Genomic DNA, 26,733 nt, shown 5'->3' on the forward strand with positions numbered 1-26,733 from the left:
GGGTTATTGAATATAAGTGCGAAATCTACCTGAAATGGTTCCGGTGAGCTTCCACAATAACCGCCTCGCACTTGCGGATGCCACTGACCTACATCAATAGTTAGTGGAGCTCGGCCTTCCCCCTCTACGCCGCCTCCCTCCCACAGTACCTATTGGCTCTCTTTTCAAACTTTCACCACTGCTCCTTCCTCCTCTCATCACCCTCCTCCTCCTCCTCCTCCTCCTCCTCCCTGCCTGAGCTCTCGACGACCTCCGCCGGGAACGCTGCTCTCTCTCTATCTTCATGAACTAGGTATGCTCTCTCTCTCTTTCCCAAGGCGGTGGCATTTTGCAGGAATTACGAGATTTAAATTACTCAGAATCTGTTTGGATTTTTGTCGGGGTCAGCGCTTGGATTGGTTTTCCGACGGCTTTTTGTTTGCGTTTCATGGTACTGCCGTTATTGTTATTGTGATCAGTTGTTTGAGACTCCGAGTTATGCAATTTGTGTTTATGTATAATAGAAAACGCGAGGAAATTTCGAGTACTGTTTTCGCTCCTATAATCTGCTGAATTTTCTTGTATTTCATTGAATCGGGTTACTACGTGAACCTGTGCCTTAGTTAGGTTGAAGATTACTAGGGTTTGGAATTCTGCGGAAATGCTTTTGGCAAGGAAAGAGACGTCTGGCGTTCTTTCCTGTGTTTTCTTATCATCTCTATTTTCTCTCCATAAAGTCCGAAGCAAAATCCCCTAAAGATCTTCAAAACCTTCTCATCGGAGAGTCCCCAAAGCCCAAATATAAGCAGCGAATGCTGCGATTTGTCTTTTCTCGTCACTCACCCTCAAACTGTTGTCTTATCTCCTTTGCCCCTGCTTCCTCAGTACTTCTTCAATTTTGGTTTTTTTTTTTTTTTTTTTTTTGTGGACTTGTAGTGATTATTTGTTTCGGCTGCTATTAATCAGAGGCTCTTTTAGGGTAAAATCACATCATTCTCGAATTTTCCGTGAGTTGACTTTTTTAGGGCTTTGATTTTCCCCTCTTTCTTAAGCATGTTAATGTAATTTTTTTTCCTTAATAAAAAATTTAGCTTACAGTAAGCATTGTTTCTCTTATTTTCAATTTACTCACTTTTGGCTATGGGATGATCTGTTTGTAGACAGCTACATTCACTCTACTGGAGTTGATTTGTTAGTCTCTTTTTGTGTCTCTTTTCTTCCCTGTGTGTGTGTGTGATATTTGTTTCACTTAGTTATAAGGTAGGATAAAATTATAGAGGACAGCTGTGTTGAAGTGCTTATTTGATCTATGGCTGACACATTTTTCATTACCATTCAGCTAAGGGAAAGTTTATATGATGTTGAGTGATTATGAAACAGCATGCTGCTTGAGTTTGTTGATTTTGCAATGAATGGGTTCGGTGAAAATGTAGTTAATGTTGACTAAGATAGTTTGACATGCATAAAGGTGCACCAAGCACTTGGGCTTGCACCAGAGGTAGTCTCTGACAGTGCAACCTTCCTAAGGTGGCATGAAAGAGGTGTGCCTGAGGTTCTATGTTTTTTTTTTAAATAGGCAAAGAGACAAAGATATTAGAAGCACCATGGATTGTAACCGAAAGACCAAAGAAAAGATTACAAATATACAGTATATACTACATCACTGAAATCAGGGACAGCTTGTAAATTGCTGCCCATTAACCATAAAAAAAGTCTTTCAAGCCACTGATCCTTTACGGTGTTGTGAAAAATATCAACACTTTCAAAAGCCCTGCAATTTCTCTCCCTCAAACTAACCAAAGAGTTGTAAGAGGGATCAAGTTAATAATCTTTTTCCCCTCTCTTTCAGTCAAGATGCTCCTCCAAGCTCACAACTCCCCCAAAACGGAGCCTGCTGCCGCCCAATATATTTCTATCATATTCTAAAGGACATTTTTGCAGATTCATGGTCCAGCTACAATCAACAAGGAGGTGCTGCGCCCAAGCAAAGAAAGAAACCTTTGCAATGTGTCTTCTATTGAGCAAGGACCTGAATCAATAAATTTGAAGAAGGACCTCACCCCAAAATTACCATCTTGTTTTTTGGGTTCACGTGCGCTTCCTTAATCAATTGCAACAACCTGGATTGGGTTTCTCAGCCTGTTGCATATTATTTGCTTTTTCCTCCTTGTGTTTCATGAACCAATTGCTTATTTGCATGCAGAATCATTCACACCATTTTTTGCATTAATATTCTACAGTCAAAAGGCAAAAATATCAAGAATTTGAATTCAAGGAAAATGCATAGAATAAAATTCCCAAAGAACAAGAAATCAGCCTCAAATGGATGTTACTTAGCTTATTGTTCCTTGTTTATGTTTATTTTTTATTTGGGGTTATTGACCCATATTACTTTTTGTTATTTATTTTATTTATTTATTTTTGATGTGGAGAGGGGGATATGATTAGCTGAAAGGGAAATGCCATTTTGTGAAATTGAGGACAAATGAATCATTAGTTCCTGAGAATGACTTAGATCAAGTACCATTTGTTGGATATGGATCTGTTAAAAAAATGAAGTGATTGATTTATTAAAATTAGATGGTCTGGTATGGCTACTTCTTAATAGTTGATGCACAAGAACCAAGAGCAAGGATATTATTTTATTTTTATTTAATGTTAACAATTTAATACTGACAATTCCATCTTTCTCCTAAACTTTTTTAGTTTCATTCTCAGGGTATACATTATATTTTTCGCTTAATCTGTATCTAAATTTTTATGTTTCTGAAAAAAATATTGTTTTGATTGACATGCTTCTGAAAATTTGTGTTTATTATCTTTGGACTCTTGCATAATTAATATGTGAATTGTAGCCAAGCATGACAATATTGTAGATAAATAATAAATCCAGTCATGGCTTGTGAAATTTTCTTTTAGATGGTCTACACACTATTTTACTATCAGATCATTCTATTTTTATCTCCCATGTACTTGACATGACAAAAGCTTTGATTGTTCGTTGTTAATTAACTTTGTTCCTTTTTTATCATATAGGTCATCATTTGCCATGAAGCCATTGGGCAATGATGAAAGTGACCTGGAAGGTTGTAAGTTGGAGAAAGATAGAGATAAAACAGTTCGAAGCAACAAAATGGTTAAAATACACAACCAGGCTTTACTGTCTGGCATTGCATATTGTATTTCATCATGTGGCATGATATTGGTCAACAAATTGGTCCTTTCCAGCTATGATTTTAACGCCGGGATATCGTTGATGCTATACCAGGTTGGTTACCATATTTGGTATTTTTTGTTCATTTTACTGTAGAGGTATAAATGGATCATGATAAGGACTTCCACTCAAATCTTATTGGGAGCTTTCATTTAAATCTCATTTGAGTGAACTGGATTTTTTTTTTCTTTTAAATTTTTGAAAACTAATAAGCTCGTTATGCTTTGATGTGGATGCAGAATTTTGTCTCTGTGGTTATTGTGTCAATATTGAGCCTTTTTGGCATGATATCAACTGAGCCACTTACGTGGAGATTGATTAAGATCTGGCTTCCTGTGAATGTTATATTTGTTGGAATGCTCATTACAAGCATGTTTAGGTATGATATATCTTTATTCATTTAGTGATCATGTCAATACTCTTCTATGTTAACTTAGTATTTTGAACCTAAATCAAAAGAAATTTGAAATTTAAAGTGCTTTTTTACACTTCTGCTATTTTTTTACTGGTGAGTTTTACATCATTTGTTATATTTTCTTCTAATAGCCTATTTTTCTGAAATGCCAAACTTTTTTTTCACTTGGATTATTAGTACACATAAATTAATGTTTAGCTTATTATGTTCAGTCTTTACTCTTTTGTCATCTCTGCTTGATAAGCCTTTCTATTGAGTTTTCTGGATCTTATTCTTGATTATGAAGATCTTAATACTAGTTTTTTTTATTTTTTTTTTCTTCTAGTGGAGAAAACTATTGTTTAGAATTGGAAGGAGTGGCATTGCAAATTCTGGTCCCGACTCCATTCTGTAGTTTTGTTGCCTAAGCTGCAAGTAGAATGGCTATTCCATCATAATGTTCATTCTCTATCCTCTCAAGGAGTGGAATCATGATTACACTCCTTTGTAATTAAGTTTGTATATTTTTCCACCAAAATACCGTCGTATAGCTCCCAAATTCTATATATCTCCCTTTGTCATTAATAAAGTAATATTATCATAAGAATATTTTAGAAATAAAATATATAGTACTTAATAATATAAAATAACATAATATGATATAGTTATACAACAATATTTAATATACATAGTATAATATGCTTAGTAAAATAATATATTTTATATGTAATATTTGATAAAATAGTATCATACACAAAATAAAAAATTTAGTTACAAAACAATAGTATTTAAATAATAAGCCTAAAATTAAGAAAAGTTAAAAAACATTATTGTAGCTTACTAGTTTTTGTTTTAATATATTTTAGCTACTAATATCTGTTAATGAGTATAATATACTGATTGTTGTTGGTAGAAATATATATTTAAACACAAAATAGTAAGCTACTATAAACCTATGGAATCTGGCTAGTGTCCTGGTCAGTCAGCTTTAGGTTACAGCTATGACAGTGGAGAATGAGATTTGGACCTGGAGAGGCATTTGTTCAAGCATAGGAGAAGAAAAAAAAAATGCCATGACCCTGATCCCTCTCACCTTTTTTGGTTACCACTCTTACTAGCTGGTTTAATAGGCTACACATGTTGGATGATGGATAGTGGATACTTAACATAATTCTTGATTTTTTTAAACACTGCATCATTGGTGATAATTTTCCCTATTGTCCCTCTTTCGTATGAACTAATGGCACGCCCTTGGTGCCCTTCTATAAATTCTCCTTTTTGCCAATAAAAAGGGTACATTGTAATAGATTCCTTATTTTTTACATACAATATTGTTCATTTATATTTTAAAGCTTAAATGTTATTTTCTTAATATTTTATTTATGCAAGGATATATTGGTAATTTTTTTTAGAAAAAAGTTGATTATGTCCCTTGTTTTAGTATATTTTTACAGTCATTAGAATAGAATTGGCGTGGTATTGTGGGCTAGATTCCTTATGTGAACTCTAGAATCACTACATTCATTGCACTTCATTGATACCTTTGATTCTATTGTGTCAACCAAACAGTAGGCTATAGTAGAGAGTTTCTCATTTCTTCTTATGCTTCTGTATTGAGAATTAAGTAATTGGGTGAATGATCATGTGACTACAGCAAACAACAACAACCCAGCCTTAAGTTCTACTAGGTGGGGATTACATGAATCCTTTCCACTATTTACTTGATCTTGGCCAATTTCCTATGACAAATTTAGGGCTATTAAATCCCTACTCATATCTCATTCTAAGTTATTTTGGGTCTATCCTTACCTCTTTTACTACCTCTCGTAGTAACTAGCTCACTCTTCCTCACTATTGCACTCTTTGGCCTTTGTTGTAGATGTCCAAACCATTTGACCCGTCCCTTCCTTATCTTATTTTGTACAGGAGTTATGTCTAACTTACCACAAATATGTTCATTATTTTAATTTTTCTTTAGTGTAATACTACTCATCCGCCTATATATTTTCATCTGGTTTGTATCTTTTCTCTCTTCTTTATACTTTTCTAAGTTTTCTATGTTTCTACATTTTTGCCATGCTATACCAAATTCCTTTTTGCTTTTACAACTTTTCGGACGTCTTGATCTGACTACCAACTTCATTTGCTATTTGAGCATCTTCCTTTTATTCACCTAAAATCTATTTTGCTATCTTTTTAATAGAGCTAGCTATCCTACGATAAAGAGTGTGTACTTCTACACCATCCTCTATTGTCCAATAACTATCTTTGATTATTTTATCTTTAAATTTTATTATATTTTCTCCCTTAGATTCCACCACCTAGTTTTCTTGCATTGATTTTTATTATCCTTTCTCTTCCATTTTTTAATACATATATTTAACATTAAAACTCTATGTTGTGTAGTTAAGCTTTCATCTGGAATAACTTTACAATTCTTACATGATCAACGATCTACTATACTACTCTCCTAGTTAAGAAAAAAATCTATTTGAATATTATTTTGTCCACTCTTGAAGGTTTTAAAGTGTTTTTCTCTCTTTTTAAAAGCAAGTATTCATTGTAATAAAATCATATGACATGGCGATGTCTAAGATCATATCCCAAGCTTATTTTTATCTTAATATCCATGTCCTCCATGTATGTTCTCATTACCTTTATTGTCCTTTCTTATGTGTCCATTGAAATAAGCTCCTATGAATATTTTTTCAGTCCCTGATATCTGTTATATAATAATATCCACATCTTCCCAAAATTATCTCTTAAAAGTTTTTTTGCCAAGTCTATTTGAGGAGCATAAGCATTAATGACGTTTATTATCTCTTGGCCTAAGACCATTGATTTTTATGATTAAAACAGAGTCTTTTAAGTCCTTGTCTACAATGACTCCTCCCCCATTCTTATGTTTTTCTTTTCCAATGCACCCAGTTTGAATCCTGGTTTTTCAATTTCTCTAGCTGTCACCCCTACCCACTTTGTTTCTTGAAGGCAATTACATTATTTTTTCTTTTAGTCATTGTGTCTACTATCTCCATGCTTTTATCCATAAGCGTCCCTATATTCGAAGCTGCTAATCAAATCCTAGTCTCGTGAATGAACTTCTTACCCGTCCATGTCCAGAATGAGGCATGAACCCTCACATATTTGACTCCGTTTCAGGCACCGATATGGCGTATTGCTTTTGGGCGACAACCTAGCCCACTCTTGCCCACTTTTCGCTTCACTTGGGTGGTATAAGTGCAATGTGTTGGTTGTAGGGAACGCCCTAACGAATAATTCGTAAGGATTCATATTATAGTGATTTGACAAGTTTTACATTGGCTATATACTACCTAATGCAACCCTCCTCGTTTACCCAGGCTTGGGACTGGCTGTGTGTGAAAAGATTAGGACATTGAGTGCATCACAGGCCGAGTTCAATGATCATGCAATTGCTTTTGAAAATTATATTCCCCTTGCTGGATGACAAACTGCAAATTTATGGATTAGGTACGTCATTTTTTAGAAAGATTGTGGAAATTTGGGCTCTGAAAAATTAGTCATTTTTATTGATGGCTTGCACACATGACTACTATTTTATTACTCATTTTAACTGTCATTGTATGTATAAATCCTTTGGATAAGCTTTCGGTTTGCCTGTATTTATGGCTAAAAAAGTTAATGAAGCTAAGATTTACACATTTTAATTCAGACCCATTGTGGACCACATTCTCTGTTGGGATTTCAATTCCTGTTTTGATGTCCTTTGTTTAATGGCAGATTGATGTTATCATATAACTGTAAAAAATTATGAACATAAAAACTAGAAATGAAAACTGAAAACAGAAACTAAAAACTGAAGACTAGCTACATGTTTTGTTAATATTTCCAAAATGACGCTATTAATGATATTTCTTCTGGATTTTACCTTTGGTCAATCTATGATGGGATTGGAATGCTTGGATCCAGTAGAGTTTTTCTGTATCTAGTTGGTTTTCTTTGGGTTTCGCTGTTTTGTTCTTTTCATTGTATTCTAGGAGGTATGTCATTCTCTTTTTTTTTTGGTTAAAGTATAGATAGATTATTAGTAATTATGTGATGTAAGTAGGGGTATTCTTGTCTTCAAGATTTTTTTTTATTAATATATAAGAGGGCAGATATAGAGGTGACGTAATGCTCCAGGAAACTGCCGCATCTTTTTCATTCTCTTGCTTTCTTCTTCTGTTCTTTTCTTCTTCTGGACCTTTTCTTCCTCTGTCCTCCATCTATAACTTTACAACATGGTATGGGAGCATTAATCTCCTCTAAATTTGATTTTTTTGAGTTGTTTTTTGTTCTTTTTTCCCTTATCTTCCCCTAACCAGTTCCCAAGTCTGATTTTTATTTTTGGTTGTTTTGATAGTTGTTTAGGGACAAATTTCAGCTCAGTTTGGCTGTGCAGCATCCTTGGTAGGACGCTTTGTGTGTTCCTGGGGATTTGTTGATGTGAAGTCAAATATTGTCTATTTCGGTGAACTGTTGTTGCTCTTCTGTTTTTCACTTGTTGGTTGTGGCATGATGATGCTGTTTGTTTGTGATTGATCACTTACAATCTTGCATTGGTTGCTTGTGGTTTTGATTGGTGTTCAATGACTTTATTTCCTGTTCTTGTCAGCACTTAGTTCTAGTTGATGCCAGCCATCATACCTGTAGCTGCTGTGCTGTCTGGTTGTTTATCAAGTGTCTGCGGTGCTTGTGGTGGTTTGCCTGCTGCTGCATGGTCAAGTAATTCCTTATAGGATATTGTAGTTTAAGTTCCTTGGTCAGAGCAACCTCTTTGAAATTCTGAAGTTCTGCTCTGTGCTTGTGTGTGCTACCTCATTTCGCATTGCCACTGTGCTGTTCATTCCCGATACTGGTTTGTGCTTATTTTAGTGTGTTGGGGGTGGTTTTGAGTCTTTTGACAGCCTCTACACAGAGAGCTTCAGCTGATACTGTTAAGGTATGGACCAAAACCATGAAATTTGTTGGATCCTCCAACTAATTGTGTTCTGTTCAAAAGGGAAGTCCAAAAATTTGCTGCATTCTCTGCCATCTCCAAACTCCAAGGATTACGAAGATTGGGTGAAAGAGAATAATATTACTTGTGTGGTTGTGGAATATCATGGAGCTATGAATTGCTGCAAACGTGATGTTTCATAGACAGCGAAGGTATTAAGTTTGTGTTTTTGCCCTACATGTGAAGTCTTTTCAAATATGACCAAGAAGGTAGTCCATTAGTGATTATTATAGCACTTTGAAGGTATGTAGAAGGAACTCACCATCTACTAACTAGTTAGTTCTGACATTGAGATGGCTAACAAGCAAAGGGCAAAGTATTTGGTTGGGTTGAGTCTAGAGCTTCAAGCAATTTGCGATCAAGTTCTTGTTGGTGAATCATAACATCTATGAACAAAGCATAGAACCCAACTGACTACCAAAGATTCTCTTAGTCTTCTTCTGAGGCCTCTTCCCGTGAAAATTAAGCTGTGGTTAGCATTACACGACTGTTATGGGAAAATATATATATATATATATATATATTTTTTTTTTCAACTTTTCTTCTCCTCTTTCCTTTTTCCCCTTTCATAAGTCATTCTTGATAAGCTGTGTGAAGATGGGGGAGAAGATTATTAATGAGGATGACACTGATACAAAAATGATTCATTTCTATTAATTTTCACAAGGGATGCATCAATTAACAATTTGATATGAACACTATTTGAAATATTTGTTTGACAATGTTAGTAATTTGACATTTCTTTTCTATATTTTACCATATGAACCTTCTTTTCTTTCTAGTTTTTTTTGGTTAATATTTTATTTATTTAATGATAAATTTCTGATTTTACATTATAAAAAATTAGATTATAGTTATCACTTATCAGTGTTCTAAAAGGCATTAAGGCACGCCTCAATGCTTTTTCCACCCTAAATACACCAAGGCTCAATTATAAAAGTGAAAATCCCAAAAAGGCGTGCTCCTTCTCGTGTTGGTGCATGCTTCGACCCAAAAAGCGCACCTTTCACGCCTTTACTAGAGATGCATGTGCATTGTAGATTGTGTACAAAATGCAATTATTAGGGTTCTTGGTCGTTCGTTTGTTGAGATTCTTCAAATCATGAAGCCTCCATTAACGAACGATCCTCTCTCACGACCTTCGACAACGTTTCTGATGATCAATTGACTCCAAATCTTTTTACTCTAGCAACTTTATCTTCTTGGGTGATCTCTCTCCATGTCAAGCACTTGACAAATCTCAACACTCGAAGTATTTCAGCCCTCCAAAACTCCAGCGTCTCATATTCATGACCTCTATTTCATTCTGTGAGTAGCGATGAATGTTTTAGGACCTATCTTCCACTGCATGACATCTCTCCCATTGCATTTGGAGAATATTCGGCAGAAAGAGATCATGGGGTCTGTGAGAGAGAGAGAGATGCTGAGAGACGAGAGCCAAGAGAGACAAAAGACTGGAGAGATGTGGGACTGGGATCTGCTGTGGAGTTTATATATAATATATATGTAGGGACACGTGGCTCTTTTTAACCAAGAAAAGCACACATATATTGAGATCTGAACTTGGAGTACTGACTTTAGCCCCACTTTTAAGTTATTTAGTGTTTAAAACTATATAATAAATTTTATTAAAATAAAATTTATATACAGTTTAATATTTATAATTTATTTATATATATTTTTAATAAAAAAATAAATTCCCAAAAGGCTTACGCTTCGCCTTATCAGGGATAAAACGCCTTGCCTTACGCCTTCCCCTTTTAAAACACCGACAGTTACACAATATAACTTCTTGGTCTAATTTTATATTTTATAACTTCAACAAATAAATAATGGAACCTGTTTAATTTATTGTGTATTTGTATGTCTTATGTACCTAATAGATTAATGGAATGTGTGATTATTTTGCTTTATTAATTAATTTACTACACATATGATAATGAAATAGTGAGATACCCGCACATGCACACATAATATTTCTATCAATAGCGGTTTAAAACAAATGTAAATTTATTTCCCTTACTAAACTATGTTAGTAAGTTGAACTAAATGATCCAAAATGCACTAAAACTCTCATTAAGAAGAAGGGTTAAGAGCTTAAAACAAGCAAGTAAACCAATATTTTTCATAAGATTGTGTGCTTGAAAAAAATCCACGTCCATTATACTTGCTTCTTGTTATGTAACATCCACTATTCCAGCTCCTCTGTTACTGTCACGTTACACCTCTTGCTATTGCTATTTAACAGCAAAATTTTGGTCTGCATGTCAATTAGGAAAGCATGCTTGGGCCATCTTTTCTGTCTAAAGTTGAGTCCGATAGTACGTCGTTTTGTCTTATTCATTCAGATATTTGAGGTTTGTGTAGAGTCCAGAATTTAACGGGTCATCAATACTTAGTGTCTTTTGTGGATATTTTTTCGCATATGACCTAGATCTGTCTGTTCAAAGACACATCTGAATTTCTTAATGTATATACTTAGTTCTACGAGGAAATAAAAACCCTTGATTGGCACTAGTATTCAAAATTTTGATCTGATAATGCACTTTAATTTGTTCAATATTTTCTTGCCCGAAGGAAATATTCATCAGGCATCATGTGTACATATCCCTCAGCAAAATGGAGTAGTTGAACGGAATAGTAAACATTTACTTGACACAGCATGGTCTCTTGTCTTTCATATGCATGTTCCTAAAACTCTTTGGACTAATGTTGTTTACTGCTTAGTAGGATGCCCCTTTAGTGTTCTAAGGGGACAAATTCCCTTCTCTATTATATACCACATGTGTTTTGTGTTGTGCCTCGTGTCTTTGGGTGCACATGTTATAGTCATGTTCCACATATGGGTTAGGACAAGTTCTCTCCCCATTCTATTAAATGATGTTGTGATCCTTACACTCCCAGAAAATGTGTTAGTGCAGATATTACCTTTTTTAGTTATTTTCCTAGTGCTGGGTCCTCCTTGGATGAATATATTTTGAGTCGATCAGTGACTATTGGCTTCCCCTTGTGCATTGGTTCTCTCTGCTCCTGTCTTTACCCTCATCTCTCTGGAGAAAATTTCTAATCCTCTTTTGAACCTATGAGTTATTGACCCAAAGAAAGCCCAGACATAGCTACCACCATGCAGCCTCTTACACCCTTCATTGTTTCAATTTCCAGTTTTGGGATCTTAGTGTGATTTGGATTTTCCAATTGCACACAAGAAAGATACCTGAACACGTACTTAGCACTCATTAGTTGCTTGCACTACCTCTCACTTTGTTTAAGTTCTTCACCTTCCTAGTCCTCTGCGCTCTTTTGCCTTGTCAATGTCCTTTGTCTCAATCCCTTCCTCACATGTTGAAGCACTTGCTAACCCTGGGTAGGAGCATGCAATGGGTGTAGAATTGGATGCCTGGACCACTTGGGGACATGGGATTTCTTGGATCTTCCTCCCCATGAGGAGTTGGTTAGGTGTTGTTGGGTCTATACCGTCAATATCTTCTTGAAGACTCTATTGAATGGCTTAAGGCTTGATTGGTTGCCAAGGGGTACACTAAAACATATGATATTGATTATTTTGACACCACCTTTTTGTTGCTAGACTAAATTCTGTTTGTTTGGTTTCATTGGCAGTTAATTTTAATTGGCTCTTATACCAATTGGATGTGACGAATGCCTTCTTGTATGGAGATTTACAGGAAGAGGTATACATGGAGCAAAACTCCTAGATATGTTTCTTAGGGGGAGGATATGGTAAGGTATGTAGGTTGCATAAGACCATTTATGGTCTGAAACAGTCTCCTTGAGCCTGGTTTGACAAATTCAGTAAGTTGGTCTCTGCATTTGGTTTTATTCAGTGCTACTTTGATCATTCAGCCTTTGTCCGCCAAAACAAGATAGGCGTGGTAGTTCTTGTAGTTTATGTTGATAACATCATCATCATTGGTAGTGACCAAAGCGGGATTGTGGATCTCAAGATATGGCTTCAAGAAAAATTTCAAAACAAGGACTTGGGTACTCGTTACTTTCTTGTTGTTGAGATTGTACGATCTAAAAAAGGGTTGAATCTATCTCAATGAAAAAATGTCTTGGACTTACTAAGTGAGCCTGGTATGTTAGGAGCTAAACCAGATACTCCTAAGAATGTTGGACTAGACTGAAGATAAAAACATTATTATAGCCTTATGAGTTGGTTGGCAAGTTGATCTACTTAACTGTCACTAGACTTGACATAGCTTGTGCTGTAGCAGTTTGATATATAAATGTAAATAGAAAGTTATAGATCATGGGATTTTGGTTTAGATCGGGTTGGCTCTGTTGATGATCAAAAGTTTACTATTGGATATTGTACATTTGTAGGAGGTAGACCCATTACCTGGCGTAATAAGAAACAAAATACTGTAGCAGGAGCAAAATGCTGAGCTATGGTTTTGAGTGAGCTTATGTGGTTGAAGTCTTTTAAGTCAAAGATGGGATTCTTGTTTAAGAAACCACATGTTTTGTGATAGTCAAGCTGCCATTTATATTGCTAGCAACCTAGAGTTTTATGAGAGGACAGAACACATTTAAGTTGACCTTCATTTTGTGAGGCAAAGATGGTTATAAAGATTCCTTTTGTGAAATTTGTGGGTCAGTTAGGTGGTGTTTTCAAGAAGTCTTTTTAAGCCTGTCTTATCTAGTGGTTGTAACAAGATGGGTTAGCTTGAGGGGGAGTGTTAGATGAGATAGACTGATTTAGTAATTATTTGGTATAAGTGGGGCTATTTTTATCTTTCAATATTTTTTATTATTATTGATATATAAGAGGGTGGACCTTTAGCTGAACATAATACTCTAGGAAACTGCCGCCTCTTTTTGTTTCTCTCCTCCATCTATAACTTTACATCATTTTTTCTCTGTTCTTTTTTTGGCTGTTATTCTTTTCCTTTTCCAATAAATTTATTTTTTTATAAAAGGAGAAAATCCAAAAATTAAAAATTAAAAACCTATATAAACACATGTTCATTTTTGTCCTTGAATAAGATAATCTTTAAATAATATGATTAAAATAATCAAAACACAAAAGAATACAGATTATAAAATTTTATAATAAAGAACAAGAATTAATTTTAATTATTTACTTAGTTATTATATGTTGAAACTCACTTTTTATTGCTCCAAGAAACATGACAATTGAAAGATCTAAAAATATTTTTAGAATGGTTATTATTATTTTTCAAAATTTTAGAAAATTTTAGATTAGATATTTTTAATTCAATTATGTTTTAAATTCTCATTGTCATTTTTTTGTATAGAATGAATGATTTAATCCACAAAAGTCAATTCTTGATAATAAATTAGTGTGGCAATACGTTGCCTACAACTGAAAACCATAAAAGGATTTAAGTTTTGGCTACAATACTGATCAACATAAATAGAAAACTAGCAATGTAAACAAACTTATTGTCTTAGCTTGTATCTTCATTGTATAGCAACTGGAAAACAGAAGCGAAAAGAAACAGCCCCTTGTTGTGGGACATTCCTCCTGGCAGAGAACAGTCCTTGTGAATGCGAAAAAAAAACTGAAGTTGCCTTGTTGGTCCTTTGTTTGGTTACCATTTCATGCTACCGACATTTCTCTATGTTGTATTTATCTGGACAGTGAGTTTGATCAGCATTCTATTATCACTGAATTTGGTTATCATTAAGACAAGGTTGGCTTGGTCTTTACCTCATGCATTAATTAATTGCATGCAGTTGATAGGGACATTACAAATCACGAACACTTGATTTTGTGGATTGTTAGTATCTTTATATGTGGAGTTTCAATTCTATTAGTTTTGTGAGTGTACTGTTTTTGTTACTTTGAAATGGCAAGGTTTCTTATTGTTCCTCAGTGAAAAATTTTCTGGACTAGATATGTGAAGGAGAACTCATTCTTTCTTGTAATGATCTAGAATCAGAGTCAGACACCTTAAGCTTATGAAGTTGTGTTGATACTGAATTTTAAAAACAAGTTAAATGGTCCACATCTGATTCTCATGACCTGCATATTTGTTTTTTGTTTTAGTACTTAATCACAACATATTCCAGTATTTTTATTATGTTGTTTAAAATGGTCCATGTTTGCAGTTTGAAGTACATCAATGTTGCTATGGTCACAGTTTTGAAGAATGTTACCAATGTGATAACTGCACTCGGAGAAATGTATATATTCAATAAGCACCATGACAACAAAGTTTGGACTGCTTTGTTCTTAATGGTATGTTTGAATGGCTCAAAATGTGTGTGTGTGTGTGTTTACATTAAGATTGAAAATGCTTGTAGTTAATTCCTATTGTTTTGTTAGTGTGGACGTGGGTGGGCGGCATGAAAATTTATCTTTCATTTTTTGGGAAGTTTTTTGGCAAAAGAAATGTTTTTATTAACTCAAATTCTTATATTATGGTTTCGTGGAAAAAAGTGGGGTGACTGATCCAAACGTGCTTTGGGTTTGTGCTTGGTTTGGTCAACCAACTTTAAAAGAGCGGAGTCTGTGTATAAATTGTTGCAAAAATTATCTGCTAGATGATTATTATGTAAACATAAAAAAATTGCCAAAAAATTATTTCATATTTTATCTTCTGAAAATTGGATTTTCCAATATTTAGAAACATTTGGAGTCTAAAAGTTTGATTCACTGCATAGAACTGAGATCTCAAAACCTTACCGTCTACAACAAATCATGCAACGCGCACCTTACATTTAGCAGTAGCAAGGCTGGAATAAAACCAGAACATGTAAGTCACAGACCTGCAAATTTATGCATGCAGTATCCATGCAAGTACCCTTAGAAGATTGCACTAGTAAAATGCATGTGTGCTCATATAGTAGGCTGGCCTTTGGGCAAGTAAAGATTTCAGGTTGATGTTGTTATTGACATCGAGGAGGTTCATGAACCATGGTTGAGCATTAGGGTTAATTTTCCAGAGTTCATTCACATTCTCAATGTCTTGTGAAGGCTACCATCCATGAATCACAACCATTGGGGACCATAAAAAATTCTCTTCTTTTTGGGAAGTTTTTGGTGAAAGGAACAATACATTTGGATTGTGGGAAATGGTTTTAGAAATTTTTCCTTTTGAAAGCTCAGGCTTTGAAAGTAAGGTTTCCAAGAGAAAACCTTTTTATACATGTTTTCTTATGTTACACAAAATACCTTAGTACTTATGGTGCACCACCACCCAAACTCTAGCCAAAGAGCCATCACCTCTTGCTGAAATGCTATATGAACTGGTTGTATTGTCTATTATTTCTTAAATACTTTAAAAATGAGCTGCTGAACCTGAAAAAAACTAATTTTTGACTCCAAAATTTAGAAAGTACTTTTTAAAATAAAAATCCTAGGGCTTAGGAATTAAGGTACAAGTTTGGAAGGTCACTAAACCAAATAATCTATTGAGCAGGCCAACTAGCTCCATCATTCTTTATGGCAGAATTTGTATTTCTCAAAAAAAACAAAACATAAGAGAATCAATAAGCACTGGAGGTTTAACCAAATAAAGCATTTGCTTAAATCCATCAATAGAACAATATACATTAATTATCCACATCCATCACATAAGAGACAAGAAAATGGCATTTTTTATAGACCATAGGCTTGCCTTATTTCTTCATGGAAGAAGATAGGAGCAGTGCAAGACAGATGGGGATATTGCTCAAGGAATTATGTTGGTACAGAACAAAAATTATCAGTGTAGTATCTCTCATGGAGAGAGATAGTCGGAGTTGGGTTTTGGATTCCTCAGCATTCTATTCTTCAAAATCTTTAAAGCATTTGACCAGGTCCTTTAAGTCCTCTTCCCTCTGGATAGCTAAAGTCCCCTCTAAGATAAAGGTGCTTACTTGGTTGTTCTTAATAGAGTTAACGCTAACATGTCCAAGAAATTGTTAAGGAGATGTCTTATTCTCCTTGCTATTTATTCTTAATCCATCTATGAACTTCTTTTGCTGTTAAAAAAGAAAAAGAAAAAAAGAATTAACACTAATTACCTGTTGCTGAGTAGGAGGCCATTGAAGGCGTTATCTCTGAATGTTTGTTTCTTGTGTTTTGATAGCTCAGAATCTGCATCGCATCTATTTTAACATTGTTCTTTCTTCTGGGGGATTTAGAAAAAGTTATTTGCTGTTTTAGGAGAGAAATGGGTTTGTCCAGATTTGGTGGAGGATTTTATTAGGTATCTCTTTTACAGGATTTGGGAAGAGTGTAGATGGTTTTGTCTTGTGGGCTTGTGGCATCTTTGCAGTTTTATGGGGAATTTGTATGGAAAGGAATGCTCATTATCTTCTCAAGGAAGAGGACTTCTGATACTTTGCTTTGGGATAGGATTCAGTACTTGGCTTCTCTCATCTTTTGCAGCAAGCTATTTTAAAGGGGTGCCTTTCTCGGATTTTCACAGAGATTGGAAGGCATTTTTATTTCGATTGTTTTGTAGCCTATTTTTGTTTTTTATTTTCATTAGAGGGCGGGGGGGGGATCTAATTCTCCTGTTTGAACATTATTTTCCCACAATGAATATATCTTATTTTTCTATAATATATATATCATCAACCTAATATGTTATGCACTCCATGCATCAGTAATTACCATAAAATAAAATACAAAAAAGTGACTACATCAGTAAGTAGAAACAGATATCTATATATATATATCTCTTACAAATCTTTAAAATAGAGTGGAGCTACTCACTGGACTCTGGCTTTGGCTTAAATCTATCTGGAAGGCCTAAGTGGTATGAACCACACTGTAAGGATAGCGCAAAGAAATCTGAATTAAAAGCCACAAATATGAAAGAGACAAATAAACAAAAACAAGCAAGGGATTAATTGGCGAAGTGTTTGGGCTTGGGATGAAACTCAAAGTTGCCGACCTGTCTCTTGAATATGGAATCGTATCCTTAGTAGTTCACATGCTCCCACGGAGGGAGTTGACAACACATTTAATCACAGCATCAATCCAAGGATTTGTGTTGTGTTATTTTTTTGTAGCTTGGATAGAAATTTTGAGCCATCTGCCTGTTGAATCTTCAATAGTATTGCGTGCGCTGCATTCTTATATTTCTTGTGTCATAGTGGGTTGGTTTCCTCTGGTCGTGAGTGTGTGTGCGTGTCTAGCAAAGAGTGTCTATGGTACATTTATATACAGTTATTGTAAGATATCATCATTTGATCTCAATTACTCATTGGTAATATAAATGCCTTTTTTTTTTCTTCTTTTTCTCAATCTTTATATTTATAGTTTTTCACATGTATATGATTTGTATCTTCTTGTAAATTTGGTCTAAAGGTTTGTACGCTGAGCGGCTTTGCCTTTTCCTCTTGCAGATCATTTCTGCAATTACTGGAGGAATTACTGATCTATCTTTTCATGCTGTTGGCTATACATGGCAAATTATTAACTGTTTCTTAACAGCATCATATTCTGTGAGTAAGTTTGAACTTGTTGCTTTTCATTTGTATTCTTTTTTTTGGAAGCTCCTTCCCTCTTCCATTTGTTTTAACATAAAATAGGTGCCGGAGACACTTTATGATATCTTCTTTTTGCCTTCATGGTCCTACTTATCTTGATGAAGTTTTTGATATGAAGCCTAAGATATCATGCTCACTGGGTTAAATTACGCTAAAATTTCTGAAATTTTGGATTTTGGCATGTCTTGCAATGAAAGCCCTGGCCAACGTTGTTTCTGCACAAGTTTTGTGGGGAATTTTGATAATTTTAGCAATTTTTGCTGAATTTTTGGGAATTTATATTATTATGGAGAAAATGTCACTGAATAATGTAAAGTTCTGCTGAAATTCTTGTTGCATTTAGCCAGGAGAATCAAAAGCTCATAGCACCCATGCAACGAAAGCCCTGGCCAACTTTGTTTCTGCAGAAGTTCTATGGGAGATTTTGAGTGATTTTTGGAATTTTGAATTTTAGAGAATGAAAAATATCAGTGTTTTGAAAGGCGTTTTCAGGGCGCGCCTCTCAGGGTATTTTGGGAGAAAAACGCACCAAGGTGTATGTGCAAAGGCGAAACTCCACGAATGCGTACGCCTCAGCCAAAAAACGATGCCTTTTTACTCCTCATATGAAATGCGTACGCCTTTCGGTATCCTGGGTTAAAACACAATTTTATAAGTCCAAACCCAAAACACATTGAAACCCCTATCCTCCCTCTCTCTCCCGTGAAGCTTCTTCTCCTCTGCTCTATCGGCGAGGCCTCGACGAAGCCACTGCTCTCTCTCGAAGCCTTGACGAAGCGTCTGCTCTCTCTCGAAGCCTCTGCTCTCTCTTACGCCTCGAAGAAGCCTCTGCTCGAAGCTCAAAGCTCGAAGCTCGAAGCTCGAAGCTCAAAGCTCGAAGCCTCTGCTCTCTCTTACGCCTCGACGAAGCCTCTGCTCTCTCTCTCTCTCTCTCTCTCTCTCTCTGTCTGACGGGATATTATTTTTACAATCAATCAGAGTTGACTAAATGAATATTAAAAATTATTTCCATTTTCTCATAATAGTTGGTTTCAAGGCTGGAGTTCAGCCGTCTCCCAAACAGCCCCTTAACGGCTGGAGAAATTTGTAATTTGGCTTTTTGTCATCTGTTTGAAAACTTATGGCTTATTTTTAATACTTAAGAATCATATTTTTATTTTTTTCTCCATTATTCTAACATTTTTCTCATCTTTATACTATATATTATTTATTAATTATTTTAAAAAATACAATCCCAAAATGCTTATGCCTCAACGCCTTGAGGCTTACACCTTGCCTCGCGGAGGGTAAAATGCCTCGCCTTACGCCTTTGCCTTTTAAAACACTGAATAATATCATTGAATTTTGTAAATTTTGTTGGAATTCTTGTTCCATTCGACCACAAGAATCAAAAGCCCAGAGCACCCATGTAAAAAAAAATGAAATCCCAAACAGTGAGGTTCAACACTACAAAACCCAAATAAACTCCCAAACTCATGCATGTACAGATGTACCTAATTTGGAAATTTGGAAGTTCATAACATCTCAGCACATTGTCAGTCACCATTGCCTTGTTCATTTTGTTGATCTTAGTCGGAGCTTTGTCATTTCTTGAAGGCCAATCTACTGCCTTCTTGTTTGATGGCAGTGGGTTGACTTTAACATTGTTATAGAGGTTGATCCTTTAGCCTATGCTTGATTTTTGGAATGTCTGTTCCTAGGAACAGAATGGTTATGGTATAGGATTTTGATAGATTACAAATCATCATAAAGCAAATGACAATGCAAAAATATTTGTTAATCCATAACATTGAATAGAATGATTATTCCCAGATGTCACTGTGTGAATGTGTTTTTTTTATCCTATTGCATATTTGATCGAATGGCAACAACTTGCATTGTCATGTCATTTGCTTCGTGATGACAATACTCTTCTTCTGTCAGCTATCAAATCTGTGCTATTACTATATTATTCCTAGGAATAAACATTCTGTGGACCAAACACAGCCATAGTGTCAATTTGGTTTGTCAGACTCTTTCACTCTTTAAAGTCTACTCCTTGTTGTATGAACTTTATTGTTTCGGCGCTTGGATGCGTATCTTGGATTTGATGCTGTACTCTGACCGAATAATGTTATATTTATTTTGTTGTTCTCTTTTTCTTTCTTTGTCTTTGTAATTTTTGTTGGAAGATAACAGAAATGATATGCAATTGTTAACTGTTAAAAGAACAGAAATGATACGCAATTGTAAAATCTTACTTTGAAATCTATACAAGTTGAATTATTTCTATTAGAAAAATGGTTGAAACTTTGCAATTTGTGGCCATTCTTGTTAATTTTGGTTGACTTCAGTTTTGATAAACAACTTCTTCTTAGAATATTTTTGGGGCTTAGTGGATTGAAAAGGTAGCCAAAACTGCACATCTCCATAAAGTACTATCCTTCCTGGTTTTGTCAAAACCTTATTGATTACTTGCCGGAATTCCCCACATCCTGCAGAGCCACCAGGCTTCACCAAAACACGAGTAGAGAACACACCATGAGAAGTTGTTGGTTTAGGAGAGCTTATATTTGCAATATTTTGTCTCTTTTTTTCTTTGTTTTGTTTCTGGAGATTTGGTCAATCTGGTAAAATAGATTGAGTCTTCGTTGGTTACTATCGTGGTTAGGAGAATGTTGAGAAGGTTATCACTTTTCTAGCATGTTTTGTGGAGTATGTTTTATGAATTAAATTCGAGTTGTGTTTTGCCTGAGGGTTGTTATTTTTCTCTTGGTGTCCCTTTTTACCGTTTCTTCTTCTTTCACCCTCCCTTGTCCCCTACTGAAGATCTTGGAGTTTTATGAGCCCCTCTATGATAGGCCTCTAACTCAAATTATTCTACACCACTATGAACACTATGGTGTGCTGTAACACTAGTACTATCTTTTGAGGAAGCTTTTCAAAATAGAAGTGGCGGTAGTCTACTCGATACATGGGCAATGGCTCCCTGGAAAAAGGAAAATTGTGAATTTAGAACTAGGTGTGCAAAGAGTTAGAGGTTAACCATGACCAATGATGTTATGAGAACCTTTTGTCTACAGTCCAATCCTTCTGAGAACTATGGAGTGCAACTCATATGGCTTGATCATAATTTTATAAGCTTGGGTTTAGGTTGTGTGAGGTCTGACTGGTTGAATGGGATTGGGTCTTCGACATGATCCAGTACTAAAGAATAAAGATCAGAAGACACCACTAAAAGGTTTTTTTTTTTTTTTTTTTTTTTAATAAAGAAGAATCATTTGAGACCTTAACGGTGACAACAATGACTTTAAAGTCATGGAAACAAGAAAATGAAAAAATGAATCTGGCCTTTCTGTCTGGCATTGCTTAACAGTGTGAAGCATGGACAAGCCTGATGAGGCTAGTGTGAAAGAAAAAATTTCTGTTTTTTTTTTTGTTTCCTTGGAGTGGGGGGGGGGGGGGGGTGATGGGGTGATAAGTAGGCTTCTTTAATTTGTTGGGTTTGATATCCTTGAAAAAATATTTCCTTTCTCAATACATCATACTGACAGCAACAAATCAACTTCCTTGGGTTTTGGGTATTTGGTCAGTTTGCTGTCATCCCTGTCTAAGTCCAACCTGAGTTGATGTTGGTTTTTGGTCTCTTAATCTGAGCCGTACCTTGCCTGTTAAAAGACATTTGGAAACCGACCAAAAGTTTGATTGGATTTGGATTAGCTTGCCAAAGCGAAGTTGTAACCCTATTCTGCACAATGGCTCTGTTGCACCTGTTTCTTGTGTTTGTAGTGGGCAAAATTATCTTGAGTGCTTTATTCATTCAAGTATGTGCCATATATTTTTGGTATATATGTTGACTATTTTGTTTCATACTCATTTTCTTTCATAAGTTTGATTATTTATGTGTGTGAATTGATGTTGAAGGCAGATTAGAATGTAGAAAACGTAAAAAACAGAAGTCCAGAAGCCCATGCAAAAAAAGAAAAAACACATTAGTACCAAAGAACGCACCAAGAATCATTAAAAAACCACTATGACAAAATCACCAGTCACTCAGACAATGGAACTGTTAAAGCTTGATGTATCTGAGCCATAGTTGGCAGGAGGTCCTGTGTTCTAGTCTTTACCAGCATAATAGTAAGTTTGTTAAAAAATTATTGTGTTCCCAATGATGGGTGTTAATCATTGTTTGTTTATCTCTCCATGTGCAATTGAGATGAATGTGCCAGAGAAGGAGGAGGGGGGGGGGGTGTTAAGGTTTGATAGGCATTGTTAGTCCCACAACTTAACAAGAACTAGAAACGCTACCATCACTAATGCCCAAAGACAAGCATAAATTCCACTTTCTCCCAAAGCAAACACCCATGGAGGGTTTTACCCTGAAAAATTCTCAAATTCCTTTCTAACCAAGTGCACCATGGCTATTAAAGCACAAACCCATAAAAGTCTGGCATCTTTCCTTGTTTCATAACCTCTAAATCTAATAAGAAAGAGCTCTTGCACTGTGATTGGACTAACCCAGTCTTCTTCCTCAACAATATCAAAAAGATAATTTCATAATCGCCAAGTAAAGGAACAATGCAAACAATAAAGGGTGGGGCACTGTTCTAATTATGCACCAAACAAAAAGTCTTAACCTTAAAAGGAACCTTGGCCTTCCAAGTAAAATTATTCAAGAGAACCATGGCATTCCAAGTAAAATTATTCAAGAAGAGAAGACTATTATTTTTTAATTTAATATATTGATGATTGTGTATTTATACATTTACTTCTTTTTGGTGCAGTTAACACTGCGTAGGGTCATGGATACGGCAAAGCTAGTTACTAAATCTGGAAATTTGAATGAGTTTTCAATGGTCTTGCTAAATAATACCCTTTCATTGCCTCTGGGGGTCCTCCTGATATTTGTGTTCAACGAGGTGGATTATCTCTCTAAAACGTGAGTACTTCCTCTGAAAATTTTTTATCAACTTTTACTGTGGTGGCAATGGCCAATGCCTGGTTACTCACCCCTGGCCACATTTCTCAGCTGTTCTGTTGGTGTAATCCATGTTATCTGTTAAACATGCTGGTGTATGGTTGGTCTTAGACTCCTTTGATTTTGGTGTTTTCATTTTTATGAAATTTAAAGGACCTATAGTAGACAAACTCATGGGCATCTAAACTTTACTGGTATTTCGAAAAACCTTCTGACTGGGAACATGTTTTAAAACTTTATCATGTCAAAAACAGTGTTCACTTTTTATTTCGTTTTTCCCCCTTTTTTTTATATGTTTTTTGGGAAGATTAATAATTGCTTCTCTCTCTCTCTCTCTCTCTCTCTCTCTCTCTCTCTCTCACATCATTGTGACATTTTTGATAACTATACACACTCTGATTGTATTAGTACTAATTTATCAAAAACATCCCTGGTGTTGTGAATAATTTTCAAGTGATTTATGGTAGTCCTTAATTTTTCCGAAGAATTTCAGAATGGTTGCTTGTGTTTACTTCTCCTTCTCTCGGATGCTATGGTACATTGCCTTTTAATGTTTACTATCTATTTGTGAACTTCCCACAATTTATTTACAATAATATCCCAAATAATTGTCTAATTGAACAATTACTTCTTTGTTTACTATGGCACTGTTTAGTTAGTAAGTTGTACAATGTTAGATAAGACCTTTTTTGGCATACTTGAAATTTGAGACTCTGGTTCATTCCTTCATTTTTCTCATTTATTGTTCACTCTCCCTACCAAAAAAATAAAAAAGGAAAGAAATAAAATTTATTTTCTTGTTATTGTTCTTTTTGGCTGTTTCATCTTTTGAGAGTGATTTTTTAAAATTTGCACCACTCTTTACTGCTGTTATCATGTATGGAAGACCGTATCATCAATTGCTTTGTGCATGGATGTTCTGTTCTTGTTTGTTGGTGTTGTTCCATCTTATGCGTGTATAACACACTAATGCTAATTTTAGGAATCCTTTCTTTATTACTTTCAACCAGATTGTTCAGTCTCTGAAATTGAAAACACCTAACATTGCATTTGAGAGTATGAATTTTGGACCTTGGGTTTGGATTTGAGTGGATTTGGATAAATTTCAATACAATGTTGTATTACATCTTATCCAAATCCAACATAGATCCAAATCCAAGCCTCTCCAAACATAGGGTAAGGGTTTTCTTTACATGTGTGTTCGTGCCCACATTTTTTAATGTTTTCTTTTAGGATAGATTTCCTGCTACCGAACTTTCTGATGTTTGAAGCACAGTTACACAGACCATTGTCCTGTTCTATTTCCATCTTCCTTTGTTTTCTGCTAATTGCTGTGGGTTAGTTTATATGGTAAGAAATATTATTACGTTGGATCAGTCTTGTTGACGACATGGCATCAACTTCCTTGAAGTGTGCAAACTCACAAGATATTTTTGGCAAATTAATAGAATCCATCCATAGTTCTGCATCTTATGAACACTTGCTGATTGTATCTATCTAATACTTCTGAACCTGGTCATCGCCATTTCTGAACTTAGGGAATTCATTATGAAGTGATGCGAGTGACCTCGTTAATATAATTTATTCTTAGTTATTTGCTTTTTATTATTTTCTTCATCTTACACTCTTACTGAATATAATGTGTTTTTAGTTATTAGTTTTATGGTTATTTTATTTTGCTAATGACTCTTGTGTATCTTTTAATTAAATTGGCAGACCACTTTTGAGGTTACCTATATTCTGGTTCTTGATGACATTTAGTGGATTTTTGGGTCTAGCAATCAGTTTCACTTCTATGTGGTTTCTTCATCAAACAGGGGCTACCACGTACAGGTAAGATTGAACAATTAACTGCTAATCTGCTGGGGATAATAATGGCATAGCCAGGGCCCCAGATGTTCTTCAAAATATCTAATTTCTTTGTTATGAAAAACTCGAGGCAATTTTTTCTTTACAAATCAACCATTTAAAAAAAAATACCAGATTCCTCCCCATTCAAATCAAGATGTTTCTAATTACTGAGATGCATTTGGCAGCCTTGTGGGATCCCTAAATAAGATACCCCTATCTATTGCTGGCATCCTTCTTTTCAAGGTGCCTACCAGTTTGGAGAATTCTGCGAGCATCCTTTTTGGTAAGTCTTCTATCGTTTCATTGGCTCTTGACAATGGATATTCCTCCACCAACCATAAAAAACTCAAGCTTCAATCAAATGTTTCAGGTCTTCTAGCAGGAGTGTTTTTTGCAAGGGCCAAAATGCGGGAGAGATCTCAAGCCTGAGACTTGACTTAGAACTGCAGTGTGTTTTTACTCTGGCTTGCTCTGTAACTAAAAACTGGCAGCTTAGTTATGCATCTGACATTTTATGTACCCAGGGGGTGGGGGGGATCAGAAGCAAAGCAGTTTTCTCTGAAGAACACGGAGTTTCTTCCATTTGGCTTTTGCTTTTTGCATTGGACAAGGGAGAATAGGTGCCTTTTGGGATGTTTTGAGCATCAGTTTTCCGTACCGCAACTGCAAGAAGCTGCTGCCACTGGTTCTCTTTCCTTTCAATTTGTATTGTAGTGGGGATTATTTTCTTTCCCCGGTGTTATCTTTATAGAGACAAATTTTAATTCCAATTATTTATTGAAAAGAAGAAAAGCCACGCAAGATCTGATTGTAAACAAAGATGGGTTCTTTTTTTCTTCCTTACTTTTTATTCCTTTTCTTTTGTGTACTTGGTCATTAGATATTGTGAAAAATTCTATCACATGATGGATTAAGCAGCAGTGCTCTGATGGAAAAACATGTAACGGGCTACTCTATGGTTAACTCGAGGGTATTCTAATCACATGGCTGTCTTCTAGGGGAAGTATTTATTTTTCTGCCTCTGAGCTTTTGGTTTTAGTTTCAAGGGCTGCTGTTTCTTTGGCCATTGCTCTCGTAAGTCCTCTCTTCCCTGAACTTGGGGCGGATGTCGGCTCTGGTGGGGTGGAGGACCTTGCAGTGCAGCATCAAGGTAGCATGACTCACTCTTTTCAAGTTTCAACTCTCTCTCTCTCTCCTCTCAATTTGAGAGGGAGTGAGGTTTGCAAACAAAGAATCAACCAAAATTAATCGTGATCTAGGGTTTGTTTAGATTTGAGTAGATTTGGACAAATTTATTTTGTTGGGAGTATGGATTTTGGACTTTCGATTTGAATTTTTATAAATGTGGACAAAACAGAGCGTACAATTGTATTGACTTTCTTTCAAATTTACACAAGTTCAAATATAAAGTTTGAAATCTATGTTTGCAAATACTATTTTAGTATAATTTTGTTTTGTATTTTAATTAAATTTATATAAATCTAAATCTAAAGTTTGAGATTATTAAGAGTTATATAATTGTTTTTTTTTAATTTGTTATATTTACTTATGTTAGATGATTATTTTGTCGTTTGTAAATTTTCTTTTTGGATTAGATATGTTCTGAGTATATCTTGCTTCAAACCTAAATTCAGCAAGGTGTCATGCCAATTCAGGCTACATTGCCTCCCATAAATGATAATGACAGAAACATGTGAAGAGGCATTTGTGGTTAAAATATAGTTTGCCTAGGGTTTGTTTGGTGTCCTTATTGTTTTCTATTTTTTGTTTAAATTATAAAAATGTTTGTTTTTGTTGTCAATTTTATTATTTTTGTTGTCGGATTTTAACTGTTTGTGAAAACATTGAAA

The 26,733-nt window shown here is 35.2% G+C and overlaps 1 protein-coding gene across 1 annotated transcript; it reads left to right on the forward strand.

Moving 5' to 3' along the window:
* Positions 1-25,862, forward strand: LOC131165863 (GDP-mannose transporter GONST1). The gene is made up of 9 exons (XM_058123989.1): positions 1-292; positions 3,016-3,247; positions 3,433-3,572; positions 14,701-14,830; positions 17,932-18,030; positions 22,839-22,993; positions 24,749-24,865; positions 25,069-25,166; positions 25,254-25,862. The coding sequence occupies exons 2-9, from the start codon at positions 3,029-3,031 to the stop codon at positions 25,310-25,312; spliced, it is 1,017 nt and encodes a 338-aa protein (XP_057979972.1). The 5' UTR covers positions 1-292; positions 3,016-3,028; the 3' UTR covers positions 25,313-25,862.
* Positions 25,863-26,733: the final 871 nt, after the last annotated feature.

The sequence above is a fragment of the Malania oleifera genome, chromosome 10 (genome assembly GCF_029873635.1).
Source record: "Malania oleifera isolate guangnan ecotype guangnan chromosome 10, ASM2987363v1, whole genome shotgun sequence".
Lineage (NCBI taxonomy): Eukaryota > Viridiplantae > Streptophyta > Magnoliopsida > Santalales > Ximeniaceae > Malania > Malania oleifera.

Bases quoted from the DNA above. Each gene is read 5' to 3' on its own strand.
- LOC131165863 (XM_058123989.1), top strand. From the start codon at position 3,029: ATGAAGCCATTGGGCAATGATGAAAGTGACCTGGAAGGTTGTAAGTTG. The intron at 3,573-14,700 runs GTATGATATATC...CCATGTTTGCAG, and splicing joins CTCATTACAAGCATGTTTAG to TTTGAAGTACATCAATGTTG. The intron at 24,866-25,068 runs GTAAGATTGAAC...TGCATTTGGCAG, and splicing joins ACAGGGGCTACCACGTACAG to CCTTGTGGGATCCCTAAATA.